Source organism: Excalfactoria chinensis, chromosome 2, assembly GCF_039878825.1.
Source record: "Excalfactoria chinensis isolate bCotChi1 chromosome 2, bCotChi1.hap2, whole genome shotgun sequence".
Lineage (NCBI taxonomy): Eukaryota > Metazoa > Chordata > Aves > Galliformes > Phasianidae > Excalfactoria > Excalfactoria chinensis.
In genome coordinates this window covers 84745607-84764623 of record NC_092826.1, presented here as the reverse complement: position 1 = coordinate 84764623, position 19017 = coordinate 84745607, and the positions used below count along the sequence as shown (strand labels likewise).

Genomic DNA, 19017 nt, shown 5'->3' with positions numbered 1-19017 from the left:
CACTTTTTATTTCTATTACTTTTATTTTAGCTCCTGTCACTTAGAACAATGGAAAATCTGGGACTGCTGTGCTCATCTTTGGGCTCTGAGAGATAAGGAGGGTGTGAACATTCTGGAGTGAGCCCAGTGGAAGGGCCACCAAGATAATGGGCATGGAGCACATGATGCAGGAAGGGATGTTGGGCAAGCTGAGCTTGCTCATCCTTAAAAAAGAGGCAGGTAAATGGGGTCCATATTGCCAGCCATGAGAGAGTAGAGAGCAAGCAGGGGATGGGAGGATCCCCTTTGCTGGAGATGTTCAGGCAGGGCCCTTAGCAACCTGCCTTATAGTGGCCCTTCTCTGAGAAGGACCTGCAACCAGATCATCTCCGAAAGTTCCTTCTGAACCATGATTCTATGAGAATGGATGCAATACTTTGCATTTCTTGAGAAATTCATTAATTGAGCAGTTGTGTTGCTTTGAAACATCTAATAACTTTGGTGCGGTGGTATAGCAGTGATAGGTTCCTACATGTATGGTTTGATGAAATTCAGAGGGTATATGTAGTGCAAGTGTGATGGTGTCTGGCTGTTTTAGAAAATGCAGCTAGGTGGGAGGAGGGAGAGAAACTTGAAAAATCTCTTACTAATAAAATGTTCATAGTTTTGTCCATGTCTAATATCATATCATAGTATCATAGTATCGTGTGAGTTGGAAGGGACCTTAGAGATCATTGAGTCCAACTCCTGGGAGCCCTTCTGTGTAGCAGAGCAGCATTTCTGCCACTTGCGCCACAGGGGGGATTCGAACCCTGGGCCTCTGGTGTTGCAAGCAGCAATTCTACCACTGCGCCACCAGAGGCACACAAATACTCAAGTTTGCAATAAAAGATGCTCTCTTTGAAGAATCTCAGGCCATATATTTTGTAAAAACCCGACTCCTCATGTTCTGTGGGTAAGGGGACAGCACTGGTAGCACATTTGCCTTGCCTTTCTGCCTGAGCTTGTTCACTGGACTGCAGCTTAAACTTAATACTTCACTTTCATTTATGAGCTAAATAGGCTAACATTTTAGAACTAAAATGAGGGAAAACAGAAATCTGTACCACCAGCTATTTTATTGATGGGGAACTGTGGGCAGTGATGAAATCTACTGCCTTGTAGCACTCGATTTTAGAAGTAGCATAGGTATTTTACTCGTCAGTCTTAAAATGAAATTGCAGGTGAATGGGGGGTCTTCAAGAATGGTAATGGAAATTCAAGGAAGAAAAAACACCACAACTGCCCTGAGGATACTTTCCAGTTTTATTCTGCTGCCATAACGTAGTCACACAGAAGAATTGAAGTGTAACAGATCATGCTCTGCATTCAAATATGTTTGATAACATTTAAACAAATCTGCTCAAATAAAACATTCCCTAGTTCTTTATTTGAAGGGAATAAATTAAACACAAAAATAAAAACATGTGCATGCTTGCAATAAAATTTGACATGACTATTTAGAAAACTGGAGGGACGTTAAGAATGAAGCCTCAGAACCAGCCTGATGTTCTTATATATTTTTAATGGACATAAGCTAAAATGGAACATACTTATTTTTATTTACTCCTCTAACTTCAGTGCAGCACAACACCATTTAAGTGCCTTAGCACAAAAATAATATACAAATAATTAATAGACATTGATAAATTTATCATTTCTCATTTTAATGCTATAAGAAGTGTGCAGCAACTAAAGCTAACTGTGATAGCATTTGTTCATGTCCTCCTCTATTCTCCAGAGTATCGTTCATCTACCTGCCAAGTTATCGATAGATTTAAAACCCCAAGAACAAATTAACAGGATGGAAGCACGTGCCTGAAATAAGCATGTTCATGCAAACTTTTCAGCTGTGGAAATGAAGCTGTGTTCATCTTTATAGGCAGTTTTTACTTTATTTGTTATGAAGCTGACTGAAGTTTTGACGAAGGTCAGCAGAAGCAGCCATTGAGTTAAATTAATGTTTTGAGCTCAGAGCACTAAGCTTGTTTAGAATCGTAGGATTAGTATGATTGGAAAAGATCACCAAGATCCCATCACCCTTGTCCACTTAACCACATCCCTCTATCCCATGTCTACCCTTTTCTTAAATGCTTCCAGGGAGGGTGACTCCACCACCTCATACATGATAAGCTAGGAAAGAAACTTGGAACTCAAATACGTACAGCTTTCAATCTTCCCTAGTTAAGCTGTAAATGAGCCTGTGATATGTAGAATTAACAAAGTGCAAATAACTACCAAAAGTGAATTCTTATGTCTGATTATCTTTTATCAAAGGATTTTGTCTTGCTTCTTATAGCCTTTAAATTACAATTTAATATTTGGAAATACTTTTAAAACTGTACATACTAGCCTTTATGTAGAGAAAAATTATGAACAATTACACTTTTCCTATTAATCCGCGTCATTCAGCTTTAAGAAGCAGAACAATATATATCTGAAAAACATCTAGTTATATAAACATCTTCACCTTGTAAATCAGAGATTAAATAAAGATATTTAGCAATATTGTTGCTACTCTAAAAACAAATCATCAGGTATTTTAAAAGGATTGCATTTATTCAGTAGGATTTTTCTTAACGTTGCTTTTGTTTTTTTCTAGTGATACAGCTTTATGGAAATAAGCACTGTTAAAAGCTAAAAAATCTTGCTGTGTCACTCTTACATGAAGAGATCAAACTATAACAAGAAGGGGGAAGAAGAATAAGTGCTTACTATCCTTCCAGAAAACACAAGGCAATAAAGTTACACGGAAGGTATGGCAGAACAGAACTAAAAGTTGCTTCTAATTTTTGTTTCCTATGAATACCATTTTAGTGGAACAGTATTGCAACAGGTATCCTGGTCTACTGAAAAATACTTTGTCTTCCCCGTCTCATGGAAAAACTACTAGATAGATGCTTAGCCCTTACTGAATAACTCCCACAAGTTGTTTTTCATAATACTTTAATAACACACAAAAAAAAACTTCAAGTCAAAGTGCATGCTTCCTTGTTTCAGCCCTTCATCAAGTGTTAATATTTTTCCTCATTCATCCTCACTTATTTTTTAAATACGAAAGCTGAATGAGCTGTTAGGAACTTACAGTTCTTTTCTTCCCCGCGCTGTGCATTCATAGCACTAGTTAGTTCCTCTACTCAGCCCAAAGGAATTCGGAGGTTTTTTTTCAAAGTAACCTTAGAAATAGAGCATTCTCCAGCTATCCTTTTTCTACACCATCAGAAGCTCTAAGCAAATCTAAACTTACCCTGCTGTAACAAGGATTTCTCTGAATTAAGTAACAGGGAGAATATTTCAAAGTTGTTTTAAAAGCAATTTAATAGTTAATCTTTATTTTCAAGTTTTTATCCTATGATTGCACTGTAAACTGTTCCAGCAGTCTGATTTAAAGGAACAAACTTGATATTCCAAAGCCTGGGTGGTGGAGGCTAAGAATATGAGAAGTACTGTAGAAGAGGTCATTGATTGCAAGTAGAAAGAACGATAGCTGAGTGCCTTCCTACAGTAATTCTAGAGTTTGTCTGGGTTATTCAGGCTTTTGGGAGCAAGTTTGAACTCCTCTGAGCATAATCAACCTGAGAAGCACAGTTAGTGGAAAACTCCCATTCTCCCTTTACTAACTGCCAGCATTTTTAATGCTGTATGTTAACTTCATCTTGCTTTAATATGACCTTCCGAAATGAAGATCTGCAATAGCATGACTTAAGCCACACAGAAAAGGACTCGCAACAGAAGTTCCATTAAGTTAAGCTGTGGCCAGAGACTCCAATGTCATTCTTGCTAATAATACTTTAGATGAAAAGAAAAAAAATAAAAAACAACCCAGAAAACCAACAATACGTCTCAATAGGGCTTAAAAAGGGAAACAAAACCAAAAAAAAGTAGGAAAAGGAAGATGAAGATTTTATCTTCAGGTACCACATAGTATTGAAGTACCACTTGGAAAAAAGGCAGCAGATAGGAAACTTGAAGATAGTTTTACTCACAGAAATCAATTTTAAACATATCTATAAACACAAAAATTTCATCATTAAAATGCTGCTATTTTGCTGGCTTCTCGAACCCCACTCAAGTAAGCTCCTGTAACGGTCTGAGGAAAGTGCCTATTTGTGGCCTGCATTGAAAAAAGATAATAATTAATTGTCAATAGAGCGATTAAAACAGATGTAAAATGAAAAGTTCAGATCAGATATTTTTTACATAGGCATGTGCCAACGTCTTAAAATGCTATGGAAAACCTAGTTGAAAGAATTTTAGAGGAAAGATTGATGATTTTTGACAACGCCAAAATCTGCTAAGCCAGAAACATTAGTTGTCTGTTTTGCTGTAAGCACTTCAGAGAGACATGTAAGTGCTATTTCAATGTAGAATGCAACCATACCATCAGCAGCATATAGCTGTTATGTTACCCAGTAACAGAAAGATAATTTGACTAAAAATACAAGTGCAGAGTGTGTTCTTTTCATATTCTGCTCTTACTGGTTATGCAGTTCAGTCCCACCCTGATATACATAGTAACTACCTTTGCCCAACAATAGGAATAAGGAAAGGTCTGTGTCAAGATGAAGAAACAGTATATTTGTGTAACAATATGCTTACATGCTACCTCTAAATTAATAACTGTTGGCTAGCGAAAGACAGTCTTTCATAGTTTCCCAGTGACCTTAAATCAACAGTAACATAGATGCTTACCTCACCAGCAAAAAAAATTGTTCCTTGGATGTCTTCAGCTATGATGTCATAAGCTTCACCACTGCCCCCTGTTTTTACAAAACTGTATGCCATCTGGAGCCAAGGGTCCTTGCTCCATCGAGTAACAAAGAACTTCACTGGGTCAGGAACCTCCTGTGTAATTAGAGTGAAACTTACATGCTACAAAGAACAGTTCACGTTTATATAGTTTTCCATAATCCTTAGGGAGTACACAGTATTATTATACGATAGATTGGATTAAATTCCTGAATTAAATCCTAGTTTTATTTATTACAGCATTAAGCTCTGAAGATAATTTGTTTGCTAGAGTTGCCTGATGTTTTAAACATTACAGTTCCTCTGTTCTGAATGCAACAAATGCAGATATTGTATTAAACCTGGAACTACAAAGGTAAAAGAATTCCCCTGTCACAGTAATACATACTCTTGCAAACAGATAGAACAGCAGCATCAATGTAACTAGCCAAACAGATACATATGGCAGGTTGCACAGACATCCCAGAAGGAGCTTTTGGTATGGCCCTCAAAGCTACCTTGTCTTTGAAAATCCTGCAGTGCTGTCAAGAGATGGCTAAAATTCACAACTGTGTTAAACCACGGGGACAAAGACATGAGAATCATCCTTCTAGAATAGACCAGCACCAAACTGAAGACCTCTTTGCTGCCTGCACGTTCTGATGAGGTGAAAATAGCAGGTATGTGGACTTACACTGCCTGCAATTCCAGTAATTGTAAAGCTGTTACCAAAAGTACCTTTTCTTGGAAAAGAAAGGCTTTCAGATGCCAAAATGTTTCCAAGACCATTAGTCCCAACATCCTAACCACGAATGTTAACACTGAGCATTCCTTGAGACCTAACTGTTAACAATAATTTAGCTGTAAAATATTATAGAGTTTGTTGAGCAGAGTGAAAATAACATTGTTCAATGAGAGTCATTTGCTTGCCCCAGATTTGTCTGATTCTCCCATTAGCATTTGTCCTGATGAGCTGGTATCTGGATGGGGAAGCAAAGGAATTTTTACCTTATATGTTTCTTTAGAGTCAGGATTTAGGACCTTTGACTGATCATAATGCTTGTAACTCTACCACAAGGCATCTCTGAAAGGGCTGTTTCTTACTCGGAGAATAATTTCCCCCTTACACAGCATCCAAATTCAGCTTTTACCGTATCTCAAAAGAAGCATTTCCTCAAACACACAGGAAAAGAAAAATAATCTAAAATATCAAATGTTTTCCTGTGTATCATGAAGTAATACAATCTGAAGCTTTATGTCTGCTGCCACATTCATTCATATCTTTTAAGAGAAAAGGTTTTTCTTACCTGCTCCTTAAACAGCTCTCGAAGTACAGTCATACACTGTTGTAGTACTTGCTTGTCCTCTAGATTGTTAATGGTTGTCACAGCATCTCCAGTGACCACTGACATTAAAATGCTTTGTTTGCCCTAGAAAACAAAACAATAACATAGAATATCACTTTATTTTTTTCATTTTAGTTACTAATTTAAATTTTAATTACTATTGACGAAGACATTTTTCAGCTAGAGAATAATTTTTATTCTAGACGAAAGCAGCTCTGATTCTTTAGAACTAAGGCTTCCTGTTCTTCAGTGTGTATGTTCCAGTTACTACCACCCTTTGATGTCTTGTTAACAGAAACCTGTATCAGGACAGTCAGCCCCTCTAACCATTAACTGAAAACTCCCTGTACACCTATTGAAAAGCTACACCCAAAAATATGACCTTTGAAACAAACCTTTCAAACTCCCATGCCAAAACTTGGCATCAACTCTACTCCAGTTTCAAAAGACGGTAATAGAGATGAGCTATTTAAATACTAGTTAGATATGTTTTGGATTTAAGCCAGCGCTGAGATCTTAGCAGCTGATTTTGGCCCAAGAAATGAAAGCTCAGTTCTTGTGGTGCTTCCTTTCACTTCAGGAAATCTGCTATGATTCAGTAGTTTTAAAGATTAAGCAGTAACTGTGGAACACTATACAGATTCTCAAATCCTTTCATGAATTCTCCCTCTTTTATCTATACAGTAAATTCTTCTGTTACTAAACTTGACAGCTATCAGAGAATAGCTATCAAGCACGTTAATAATTGTATGACTGTTTCTGGGAGGCATCAGCATGCTGAATCTCATATAGAATGAGCTCATAGGTATTAAGGAGATGACAAGAAGGCTATATGGGAAGTCATATACAGCTAATGATATTTCAGTGACGTAGCACAATATTGACAGGGTAGTTTCTTTTCACAGAAAGCCATGAGGTTCCAAAACAACTTCTAATTGTTGTCAAGTAGTAATCAGCACTTTTTAAAGCATGAAGGAGGTTAAATGTATAGTGTGTCTGCGTGGAACTGTCAGGGAAGGGAACCAGAATGACAATACATTGGTTTGAACTGGTTTTGAGACTGACCTTGCAGACCTCACATTCAAGTAAAGCCTAGTGCTTGTCTTCTGCAACTTCACAAAGTCATTCAGGCCAGTGCAAACCAATAAGAATTAATAAGCCAACATTGCCCTTTCTAGCTGGTTTAAGTAAGGAATCAGAAGTCCTAAACTTGAAGTAACAGGCAGACTTTTCCATGTTTGTTCATCTGTAGTCAGGTCTTACACACCTGCTTTCAGAGTAACTTTGACACTTTGACATAACATACTTGTGTATTGTTTTGTACCCAGACCTGCGAAAATACCGCCATTTACTACAATGAAGTGTAAGGAAAACAAACAGACAAACAAAAACAAACCAACAACAACAAAAAGGAAGCTTTCATTTTTCAGTAATTATTGCATTTAGATTCCAAACCGAATTTCTGAAGGGCCAGCAGAAAATACATTTAGAGCATGTTACCTCTGGATCCATGTCATAGAAGACACTGAAGAGTCCACGTTGGCTGGAATTGGGTGGAACATGGCCAAAAAAATCAGCACCTTGAATTTTACTGTCCCAAAATCTATAAGGAAACTGCAATGCAATCTAGAAAGAGACAGATGGAATCAAAGAATTTCATAGCCCATCACAAAATTCATCTAATTCTTTTTTCCTTTTTTTTACTTATTTTCAAATCAGTTCTTTGAGGGATTTTCAAAAAATAGTATATAAACTGAACTCTCAGAAATTGAAAATGCACAGAATTCACTATAAAATTCCCTATGGAAAATGCTCAAATTTGGCAGTTTTTTTACAAACCTAATACAGAACTCAGAAGTTCCTTATAACAGATGAGGATCGTTGAATCTTGCCTATAAGTTACTACACTGTTATAGTATAGTTTTTGGCATTACTTTCATTACTGTTTTATTCTAAGCACATGTAATTCCTAAGTCAAAATAGACCAGGATTAAGTGTATTATGAGAACTTTGGAATATCTAACACTAGTATGAAGGCTTGCTCAAAATTAGGCACAAAAATGATTAAGCTGTGAAGCGATTCTGTACCGATTTCTTTAAAAGAACACATTTGAGGTGGGAATTCTAAGAAATACACGTGATCTCTGCTGGCTTTGTCATAATTGTCATTGTGATGGTTGGAAAATAAATGAATGCAATTATTTCCACTGAATTTCTCTATCAGTATAGAAATAGAAAAAGTAAGCAACTCAGCAAAATTGTTTTTCTGCGCTTCCTTCCCCAATCCCCTCTCCAAAATCACAAATAGCAGACACCTCACAGAAGATTTTTGGCTAGAGGATACAAGTAAAGCCAAATGTGTAAGCAGACCCCAAGAAACACTCCATAAAAACAACAGGGCCAAAGCAGAGAATATCTCTATGAAAAGGAACTGAAATATGATCTGAATTTGCTTACCTTCTCAATGACTCCTGCTCCCAAACTATTAATAGCTTTAATTTTTTTTTCCGACAGTGGAGGATTGAACTGAATGGCATTTTTCTGAAGAAGGGCCAGCGGTACTGTCACTAATACCTGAGGGAAAGAATCACAGTCACAATTGCAGCAAAAGCTGAACGCTCTACTTAAGATTAATAGCATCCTCTATACTATCTTGAATTATTCATGCATAATACTCACTAGATATCTTAACATTAGTGTCTGATTTTACTGCACGTTAATGGGAAACAAGTGCATTACATTCAGGTGAGAACAGGTCCCTCAGTTTTCTGGGTTTTAAGTCACAGACTGTTGAATTGCTTGTGTGAGTGGCAAGCTACGCTGGTAGTTTTAATACATCTCATAGGCTGCAGTCAGTCAGACCATCAGATTAACAAAAATTCTTTTAGAAAGGGGAAAAGTTCTTTTTTTCCTTCACAGATTCCCTCCCTTTAAAAATGGCTCAGTAACACTGGTGATGTCAATCCTATTTTGATCAAGTTCAGGTATAATTATTAAAATTATACCTAAAACATCATTTTTTCAGCACAAAGCAAATGAACATATAGGAAATAAGGGTGACTGGGAGATAATAGGTTGTTGAGTCCCACATCCTAAAGGAAAACATTTCAAAGGGCAGATCTCCATGTAAAAAATGGGTAAAGCTGAGTAGGGGATGGAACCAAAGAAACCATCATTTCAGAGACCAGATGAAAATCTACGTGCTTCATATTTTTAGCTCTACCTTTGTAGCCCTTAGTTATTCAAATCAAGTAGTACTCAAAACTCAAACATGTTCAATGAAAGACACGTTCTTGGGCACCCAAATACAGACCATTGGAATGTATGAGTTTTCCTTGAAGTGTGAGAAATTGGACTAAATAGTTTTCTGTGGAAGGGGAAAAAACAGACAGACAAAAAAAGGTGCATGTACTGTGGAAAACACTGTTGTTGTGTCCTCCAAAATCCATAAGCTTAAAGCATACTGGGTACCTTTTGTGTCCTCCACACAGTTCCATCTGCAGTAGTGACCTGTACTTCTTCACCGGAATAGTCAATACTCTGTACCTAATGAAATACAAATTTGTATAATAGTTTAGACTGCACACCTAGGATGTAGAAATACAGCTGTTTTCAGTATCACAGTATATTAATATAAATAGAACTACTCAACGCTAACGGCAACATCAACAATTTAATTTCTCCTCAGTCAGAAGGTTAACAAAAGAGATTCTCTCTTTTCTTAGGGATAAGTTGGAATAATTGCAGCTCCATATTTGCCTGGACAGGCATTCCATCAATATTTTCCAGACTTACTGGGAAATTTAACCGGATGTCCAGCCCTTCAGCCAACTTTTCAATGACAGTGGAATATCCCACAGTTAGAAGAGTGTGATCTCCAGCAAACTGAGCAAAAAACTCGTTATGGTCCCATGAGCGTGCAGATACCTGTGGACAGAACATAACCTAGCTGTCTCTGCTGGTAAGGGTTCCAAAAGAAGTCCCATAAGTTAGAAGCCACCCTGATTCCCTCCATAACTTTGTACACGAGAATATATGGCATTAATGACAAAAATAAACAGCTTATTTTCCCAAGGCCCCTAACTGGCTTAAAACTGATGGATTAAGTCATAATGTGGCTTTGCCACCAGCAAGTAATTTTTAGCTCTGCTTGGGGTAGGGAAAACAGGGAAGTAGTACAAAAAATAAGGCAAATTGCAGTGACTGCAGTGTGCTTACTTCAGTTTTCTCTCTAACAGAGAAGTCAGATTTTATAGCCCTAAGATTTGGAATAAAAATGAAGTATTTCCCAATATGAAGGGGGAAAGCTGATATTAAAAGAATAAAATCTCAGTAGAATTTATCTTCCCAGGTTCTTCCATGATTGCTTTCACTGACATTCTCTCCCCCACAGACTCATAGTACAATAGTAATATTTGCACTTGGCAGTCATCACCTGGCAGCGAAGCAGTTCTCAAACTGCTATTAAAATGACAATTCCTATCACTGCAGTTGCATTCACACCGTATCATATAGTCAACAGAACACCTAGGAGTGGTGAACTGAGGCCCACTGTTGTGGTGTTGGAACACTTCAGAAGTTAAATGCTTTTATTCTCAAGATACCTAGCGAGGTAGAGAAATACCTCGTGTTTTTTTAAACACAACTGAGAAGCAGAAGTCACATGCCACATCTGGGAAAGAATAACTCTCCTGTGAATCCTACCACCCAGAATCTCAGCAAAATGCACTGTTCCTCTGCACCATCTACTTCCAGCTTCTGAAAGTAAAGAGGATTTCATTGCAAGTGTGTTGTGAACTCCCATTAGGTTACCTAAAGAGGTGCTGGAATTTATATCACAGTGCTTTTGAAGAACAGGTTAGGGATACAGGAGTAACAGAGATAGCTGATTGAGGCCACGTGGGGGATCAGAAGGCTTCTCAATGTCACTTTCAACACTGTTTTCCACAGAGCTCAATCATGTCAAAAAAGCTGTCAAAACTCACCTGAGAGAGATTGCTGCCACAGGCATACTCCAGATTACTGAGATGGAACTGTAGTACTTTTTCTTCCAGCTCACTGAACTGGATACCAGACTCCCGAATAAAGGCTTTATAGATCTCTTGTATTTTCTCTGCAAAAGAACACGTTTCAAATAAGGACATATCGCCATTCATTGGAAGTCCTAATGCGTTTCAGTATTCTCCTCTCTAGATCACAAGATTTTCTGGCTTGTTTGTACCAAGATGTTTTTCTTCTCTTAGAAAAACCACAAGATCTTTCTGATGATAACATACAACTTTGTTGCTTAGAGATAATTTCCCTAGTAAAATATCTTTTTCTTCAAAAAGAAAATGCACACAACTTCTGGAAGATAGAAGAAAAATTATGAAATAATACTAAGTGCAACAGCATAGCTGGGATAGCCAGCTGAGACAGGAGAGACATTAATCGCTTCACTGTCATTAACATACAGTTGAAGATATTTCAGGGGGAAAAAAACCCAACACTTAAAGATAACAGAATCCTTGCAAATAAATCCTGTTCAATTTCAAACAAACAAACAAGACGAGGAATTTGACACAGAGTTCATGGAAGAGCACAAAGCTACTACTTTTGTCTTATTCGTCCCACACTGGAAAAAGATTTGGGATACACCTATTTTCTGAAGTTTATTTGTTGTTGAATGTGCTTGCATGCTGTAAGTGGGAGGCATTACCAGCAGAGAAGGGACCATTCTTGTCGTTGAGAGACTTTGATCAGGCTGTTATTTAAACAGATTACTCATAAAGAATAGGAGTTACAGCTAGCTGCAGCCTGCTCCAGCAAGGAGCAAGCCTTTAGAACTGAAACTGCCACTAGTTGTACTGCACCATTAAAACAAGATACTGCACTGAAAGTCATGTAGTATTTATTAAAGCCTTACAATTCATCCTCCTTAGAAGTTACAAAGGACCTTTTGGTCTGTGAGTATACAAGTAGTCAATTGTCCTCAATAGAGCTAGGTTATCGCTGTTGTATTAAAGGTTAGATGTGCAGCCATATACTTCTAAAAACGTCTGATGTAAAAGGCATTTGAATATAAAACTAAATTCTGACGGTTACGAGCACAGCCAGCATATTCACTTTTGAATACATCTCCCACTTACCACCAAGAGGAACATCTTGATGTTGGGTTTTATCTTTTCTCCACTCAGAGACAACATCTAGGATGGCATTGAAATGAAAGTCCATACGTTTATCAATAGTGGGATCTGTTATCCTTCCACCTTCCTGGATCAAGTCACATTTCTCCCCTAGTTTGTGCATTTTAATGCCAAGCTTAAGAAAAAGACATTTTATTGCTTTTTAAGTATGGAAAAACTACAGTGCCTAGCAGCTCAAGGTTATTTAAAGAAAGGAGAATCCCTCAGATTTAAATGATGTCAATGAAAAAACATCCACGGTCTTAAATAATAAGTCATACTAACTCAGGCTCTTGTGCTCTGGAATACCAACAGCCCTTCAGTCTCTAAGCTGTCCACAAACTGCTTTTCCCCACTCTTCCATTATTTTCTATATCAGGGATTCCTTGAAACCTCATCTCCAACTTTCCTGTCAAGGCATTGGGTAGCACAGAGATGTGTCTGGTATCAAACATAATGAAGCAGTTTCTGTCATTTTTCCTTCACTTTATTTTTTAAACTTCACTAAAATGAGTTCTTTTCAAGAACTTTCTGATGCCCGATGGCCTGCCTAACACTTCCCTGCAGTTCAGGCATCAACAGGATGCATCTTGCCAGTTACTGCCAGTTTCATTGACAAGCAAGCAAAGAAAGAAATGGTTTTGAATTACACCTAGTATCTCTCTCTGCTTGTCCAACTCACAGCAAAGAATCATTACATTCTACACAGTCAGTCTGGAGATTCTCCCTAGGGCCCTGTTACTAAAGTGCACTCCAGTGTTTTTCACATACCCTTGCATATCTCTAGGATGTTGCTCCCCACTGCAGATCTCAAGATAGAGCTATACTTTGCATGAAATATGACATCAAATAACCACATAAGGCGAGTACCCAACATGTAATTCAAAAGTCATTGCTCCTCAACTCATAACTAAAGAGTGTTTTAAAAAATACTAAGAATAAACCCCAACATTTTTATTCTTCATGACACTATAGAACACCAAACAGTTAAACCAGCATGGGCTGGATTTACACGCCTCTCTGAATAAAATCCATATTCAAGTTCCACTGGGGGAAATTCTGCTTCCTGCCCAATAAAAAAACAAATCAAGCTGCGTTTTGTTTGCAGAAGTATGTGCTAAACATATTAAGCATTACTTGTTCAAAATCAAACTAGAAATGCAGAGGCCAAGCAAAGGCAAGTCTGTAACCGAGCTGTGTATTACAATAGCATAGCAATAGCCTACCACAGTAAAGCGTTTCTCAGCTCTTAAGTTTTGCTTGCACTAGAATCAGCAGTGTGCCAGGTGCCTCTTATATTTTTATCTCTAGAAAAGGGCAAAGAAAAAAATAAGGAGTTTCTTCTAATTTTGAAGCTAAAGCTGCCTTGTTTTTCTTTATATAACGTGCCTGAAACCATTCTGCAGCCCTTCTCTGTCCCCATCTGTCACCAAAGATAGGACAGCAGCACGGAGTTCACTCAAAACGCAGAGCAGTGTTTTAATCATACCGTGAAAAGAGACTCCCACCCTTACCCGCCCACCCACACCCAGCTTCTAACAACAGTTTTTCCTTAATGATAATGCACGACCACGGCAGAGAACCCACTTGCTCACACATTAGTGCCATTGGGTTGTTGACACATCCATTGACGATTTGTGCACCTCTCCCAACAGTGACGCCTGTGAATGTCTTATCGTCCCACACTCGGCCACCAATTCTGTCTTTAGCTTCTAAGACAATGACCTACGACACAGTGCAGTTCAGTATATGGTGAGATGCGGCCAACTCCAGAGCAAAGGGGAAAACAAAAGCAAAAACAGAAGCAAACCAGCAGTGCTAACAACCTTAATGCTTTATTTTCATTTCTTGGTATAGGCTATTCATACATTTAAATCATTATTTAAAGGTTACCCTTTAAATACATTAAACATTTACATTAAAGAGATAATGGAGCAATATGATCCAGGCTTTCGCTTATTAACAAAAAAACAACAAAAAAAGGAAAGCAACGTGCTCATCCATTTCCTTAAACATCAGCCCTGCAAACATGTAATGTGTAAAGAACATTACTACACGCTGATGTGTAAAGATTTGTTGATATATTGGGATCACATATGGTAATAATAAATGGGGGGGAAGGGCAATATGTGTGATTTGCCTGTTTAATAAACAAACAGGTACACTAAAGTGCAAAAGAGAGAAAATCTCTCATTTAAACAGCAATTGCCATCTGCAGTTGCATTATTTATACACAGATATCCCTGTCTCCCTTTATCTTCCCTCCTCAAGTCTGCATACAATAAGCACTACTTGCTTTGTTAAAATTTAGATGAAGATAAATTCAGTCTTTAATGGAAAAATTACTCAATAAAACCCTCAATTTTGCCCATTAGTTGGGATGCTCAAGGCTTGGATGTTTCTAAGAACAAGGTTATTTCTTCATTTTGAGGAAGAACACAACCAAAGAAGAGAAAAATCTCACTTTTCAAGTCATGTACTCTAAAGTTTCTTACCTTAATTCCAAAGTTGTGTAGTTGTCGGGCTGCTGCTAATCCCGCCGCGCCAGCCCCAACAACAATGACCGATTTCTATAAAATAAATAGAAGTAGTTAAGAGCTAAAAGATAAATGAGCACTGCAAATTCGCTCTTCTTGCTAAAGCTGAAATACCCTCAGATTTCAGAAATGCAATTTTAATTGCAGATGTCCCCATTTCTTTTAACTGGAAGAGCTCTCAGACAAATAACACTTAACTTCTAACAATTCCAATCACAAATTGGGTCGATCAACAAAAGCATTTTTATCAATTGAGCATGCATGCAAATACACTCCCCACACAGAAATCTACCTTTTTCTAGGAAGTATTCTATTACAGAATACATTCATAATATTACTTCATAATATACATTTTTGCAGCCTGTCATGAAAATAGCTTGTCATAAATATATACCCTTTAATCATGGCTCTTGCAAACCAGAACATATTATGAGTTTCCTCACCTATGGAAGCAGCGGTGTATTCCAGGATTAAGGCATAAGAACAACCTTGTTAAGGCACAATACTGCGTGTTTTTCCCCCACAGTTCCCACCCATCTGAGAAGTGTATGGGAAGTTCAAATCCACTGGGTTGGATTCTATGGATATTGTGGGAATCCAAACCTGGATGGCAAAACTCTCATCTCTGCTGTTTCTGTGAGCACTGAAGGTAGATGAGGACCACATGAAAAGTGTTTGCTTTTAGAAGTAGTCCTGACACAAATGCTTGGAGTCAGAGATAACGAGCAACAACAAATTTCCACGTCATTTTATAGTACTGATAACACAGGGATTGTTACAGCTACTTACGTTGTGGTATTCTTTAGGAAGAAGGTACTGGTCAGTACTGACTGATAAAATCCCTGTATTAATTAGCCCTTTCCTCGTCATAAAATACAGTATCCTCTCCATTTCCTGTACACAGCGAATACGCACCAGCCCTCGAACAATTATATGGTGGATACATTTTTGAGGGGTAAGAGCCTCCTGTAGAAGGGGGGGGGAGGGAAAGAAAAGCAGTGTTGACAGTTCAATATTCAATACTTTCACGTGTTTGCAACATATTTGAATTGTAAACCAGGTGGTAAGGGTTAATCACGAATCATAGAAGTGTCTGAGAACATCTTAAAAGCAATTTTTGTGGAAGCTTCTTACTAGTCAGCCTTACAGAGCAAGGAAATAATTTCCCTCTTTTGAGTTTCCTTTAAATAAAAAGCTAAATTAACTCGGAATAAAAGCATAAGTGTAAAAGATATTCTTGCAAATACCATGGTATGCGACATGAGCATGAGAATGGCACTGAAAGCTATCCCTGACTGCAGGCGGCAATGCTCATGGTTGCATACCATTAAAACAGCCTTCAGAATAAAAGCTAGGTGAATACCCAACATCTTCACAATTATAATGCAGATATCAGGGTCTGAAAGATTCAGTACATGAAATTCTAGTTGACTCCTGGTTTTGTTTACACTAAACATGAATAGAAGCGATTTCATTGAAGGGTAGCATTGTAGAGTAAACGAAAGGAGAAAGACAATCATTTTCTTGTCCAACATTCATATGGGAAAAATAAATACTGTCAAGCACACACAAACAACTGTTTAGAAATGTCCAAACATCACTTTGGACAGTAAACAGCTGAGCAGATTCAGTGAAGGTTTAATGCTTTTAAAGCTTCAGCATTTTACCATAAAAGAAGGTCTGAGGCATTACAACTAAAGATGGGGTTGAAATCCAATCTTGGAAAGAATTTCCAGCAGGATAGAATCGATTTTTTTCAGCTTCATAAGGCTGTATCTAGGAAGAGAGTCCAATACCTTTGCCTCCTCCCACTGAAGCCCTCCTCATCCCATAGCAGCAGTTGTTATTTGCAAACAAACAGATCAACTTCTAGCATCTCCTACCTTGCAGTTTGTGTACCACAGAGCCAAAATCAGGTTTCTCAAGGCCAAATACATGGTAGGATCTCGTGAATATTCTGGGAACTCATAGAGCTCATCCAGTTCCATGACATCTGGCCTTACACAAAGTGCTTTCCCACATTCATTGGGCTGGTAAAAAGGCTGGAAATATTTGTTCATTCCTGCAACTGAGTAAAGACACACACACACACACACATAAGAAATAGTCATATTCTGTTTTATCTACTTAACTTTTTCCTTTAAGACAATTGACCTGGCACAGATGAAGAAGCCAGGAAGCATCCCAACTTCCAGCCACTTTTAGAATGATTTCATTTAATATGGCTTTCCCTTTTCCTACTCTCCAGGCTGCACAGTACTAATAATTGTTACACTACACTATGCTTTGGGCCTGTCAGAGTTTGAGTTCTGTCAGAGAAGCACGCAGTACATGCCCTCAGATGCCATGACTGGTCCAACATAGAACAGGATCTAAATTCACGTCTAAAGCCCAGCATTGCTGTATGGGCTCACAGAGTCCTCTGCTTTCATCTTCAGCTCCCAGCTCCACCCAGAGTGAGCAGTGACTAAAAGTAATCATCTTCCAAGTGCAGCATTAGCAGCTCTACATAATGAGGCTGGTTTCCAGTTCATAAAGCAGGTAAATAGCTGCTGAATAGATGAGCAGATTTATTTTCAGCACCTAAAGAGAACAAAGCCTGCTAGGATAACACAAAAAGCAGAACTTCCCTTCAAGTACTCTCTGAGCCAGTTCTGAGGTATATCAGTAAGGATGAGTATGGGAATCCTGAATTACCTCCTTTCATACTGGACCTGTTTTGCAGATCTCACTCCCAGACTGTCAGTTTCAGAGCTACTGTTAGCAAAAAACCAACCCAAACAAAATCCATGTACCTTAAGAAATTGAATCCTTTTCTGCAAAGCCTCAAAGACCCCCAATATCAAAACCAGCAGAATTTAATGTTGTTATTACAAACCTTAGTTTCCTTAAGAAAACAAATGATCTTTTAAGTACTGTCATGTTAAATACCCATTTATTTATATTTTAAAATGGCAGGTAGTAATCAAAAAGCCTATGAGGTCTGTGCTTACACCTGAAAGAAATGCATTACCTTTATCTTGCAAATGAGTAAATTACAACAAAGAAGCAGAGAGGCAGTCACACAGAGGGTGTGTATTAGTGCTGAGAACAGAAGTGGTGTTTCTGAATCAGGAGCTCTGTGTGCCTTATAAACTCCGTTATAAGACAACAGTCAGCACACCTATTTAAGGAACAGAGCCCTGCAGATGACCCTTACCAGTCAAATTAGGCACGCTCTTTAAGTGCTCTAACTTCACAAGGTTGGATTCACCAGGTAAACGATTAGTGCTGGTACAGGATGGACTCATGCCCACGCAGTCTGGATAATATGCAGCTAGAAAGGGAGCTGCCACACTGTCTTTCAGCAAAGGAGGGAGTATGAGCATGGAGTACCACCAATGGTCTGAAACTTCAGCCACTCTCTGGCCAAGCGGAGAAGTGAAGGAAAGAGGGGAGAAGAGAACATGTCAGTACTTTGAAAACGTTGTAAAATGAACCAATTCCCCCCTCCCTCCAAAACTGACACCAAAAAGCGCTAGAAGTATCCATCTCAGATTTGCGAGTCATAAAGACATTTTCTCTCCCTCTTTCCCTGTCCTCAGCCTGACACAGAAAACTAGCAGTATTAACCTCAGAAACTGAGCTGAGATTTCATAAAGTCCACGCCCACGTGGAAAACAAACAGATGAGACATGCCACGACAGTGCACCTATGCCTTACCAGGCCCTCGATAAAACATTTACAGTTGCTTGTGCAACCAGAAATCTGAACTTAGAAGTCTAAACTAACCGATTGATTTAATATAAATTCTACTATCCCCATCAAAGACCTTCTAAAACCCTAAGAAATGCTACTGATTCAGCCTTGTCTTACAAAGCAAACATGCATTAAGGAAACAAAACAACCAAGCTTCTGCAACAGTCAACAGTAATTATGAACATGTTTCCTGGGACAGAGGTACCTCAGGTACACTCAGCAACACTGGCTTATCATATTATACTCAATCTGAAATGTGAGGTTACACGATCATAAAATGATCACAATACCAACATGCATCAACAAGTATTATTTGTACTAGGAGGTAGAGGAGAGAGAAAACATGTTTTGGCATTCCCGTGCACTTCGCAAAAAGAGGAGGCAAGCTTGACTAAAGATGGAAACCACCTGGAGAGGGAAATTGGGGATGGGGATTGTTTATTTGAAAACTGGCAGCTGAATGCTGTATTGCCTGATCAAAAACAG

At 38.3% G+C, this 19017-nt stretch overlaps 1 protein-coding gene across 4 annotated transcripts in view; it reads right to left on the bottom strand.

The window, feature by feature from the left end:
- Window positions 1-1266: 1266 nt before the first annotated feature.
- Window positions 1267-19017, bottom strand: part of KDM1B (lysine demethylase 1B) — a 26769-nt gene continuing 9018 nt past the window's right edge. For 3 of the 4 annotated variants that reach the window (XM_072327980.1, XM_072327981.1, XM_072327979.1), the window contains 14 exons: window positions 17993-18197; window positions 16677-16861; window positions 15583-15759; window positions 14752-14826; window positions 13844-13981; window positions 12221-12392; window positions 11078-11205; window positions 9888-10019; window positions 9564-9638; window positions 8550-8666; window positions 7593-7718; window positions 6054-6176; window positions 4711-4863; window positions 1267-4132 (listed from right to left, as the gene is read on the bottom strand). In XM_072327980.1, coding sequence (XP_072184081.1) covers window positions 4049-4132; window positions 4711-4863; window positions 6054-6176; window positions 7593-7718; window positions 8550-8666; window positions 9564-9638; window positions 9888-10019; window positions 11078-11205; window positions 12221-12392; window positions 13844-13981; window positions 14752-14826; window positions 15583-15759; window positions 16677-16861; window positions 17993-18197 — 1890 coding nt within the window. In that variant the 3' untranslated portion in view covers window positions 1267-4048. The remainder of the gene's footprint in view (window positions 4133-4710; window positions 4864-6053; window positions 6177-7592; window positions 7719-8549; window positions 8667-9563; window positions 9639-9887; window positions 10020-11077; window positions 11206-12220; window positions 12393-13843; window positions 13982-14751; window positions 14827-15582; window positions 15760-16676; window positions 16862-17992; window positions 18198-19017) is intronic. The other variant, XM_072327982.1, reaches the window with a different exon arrangement.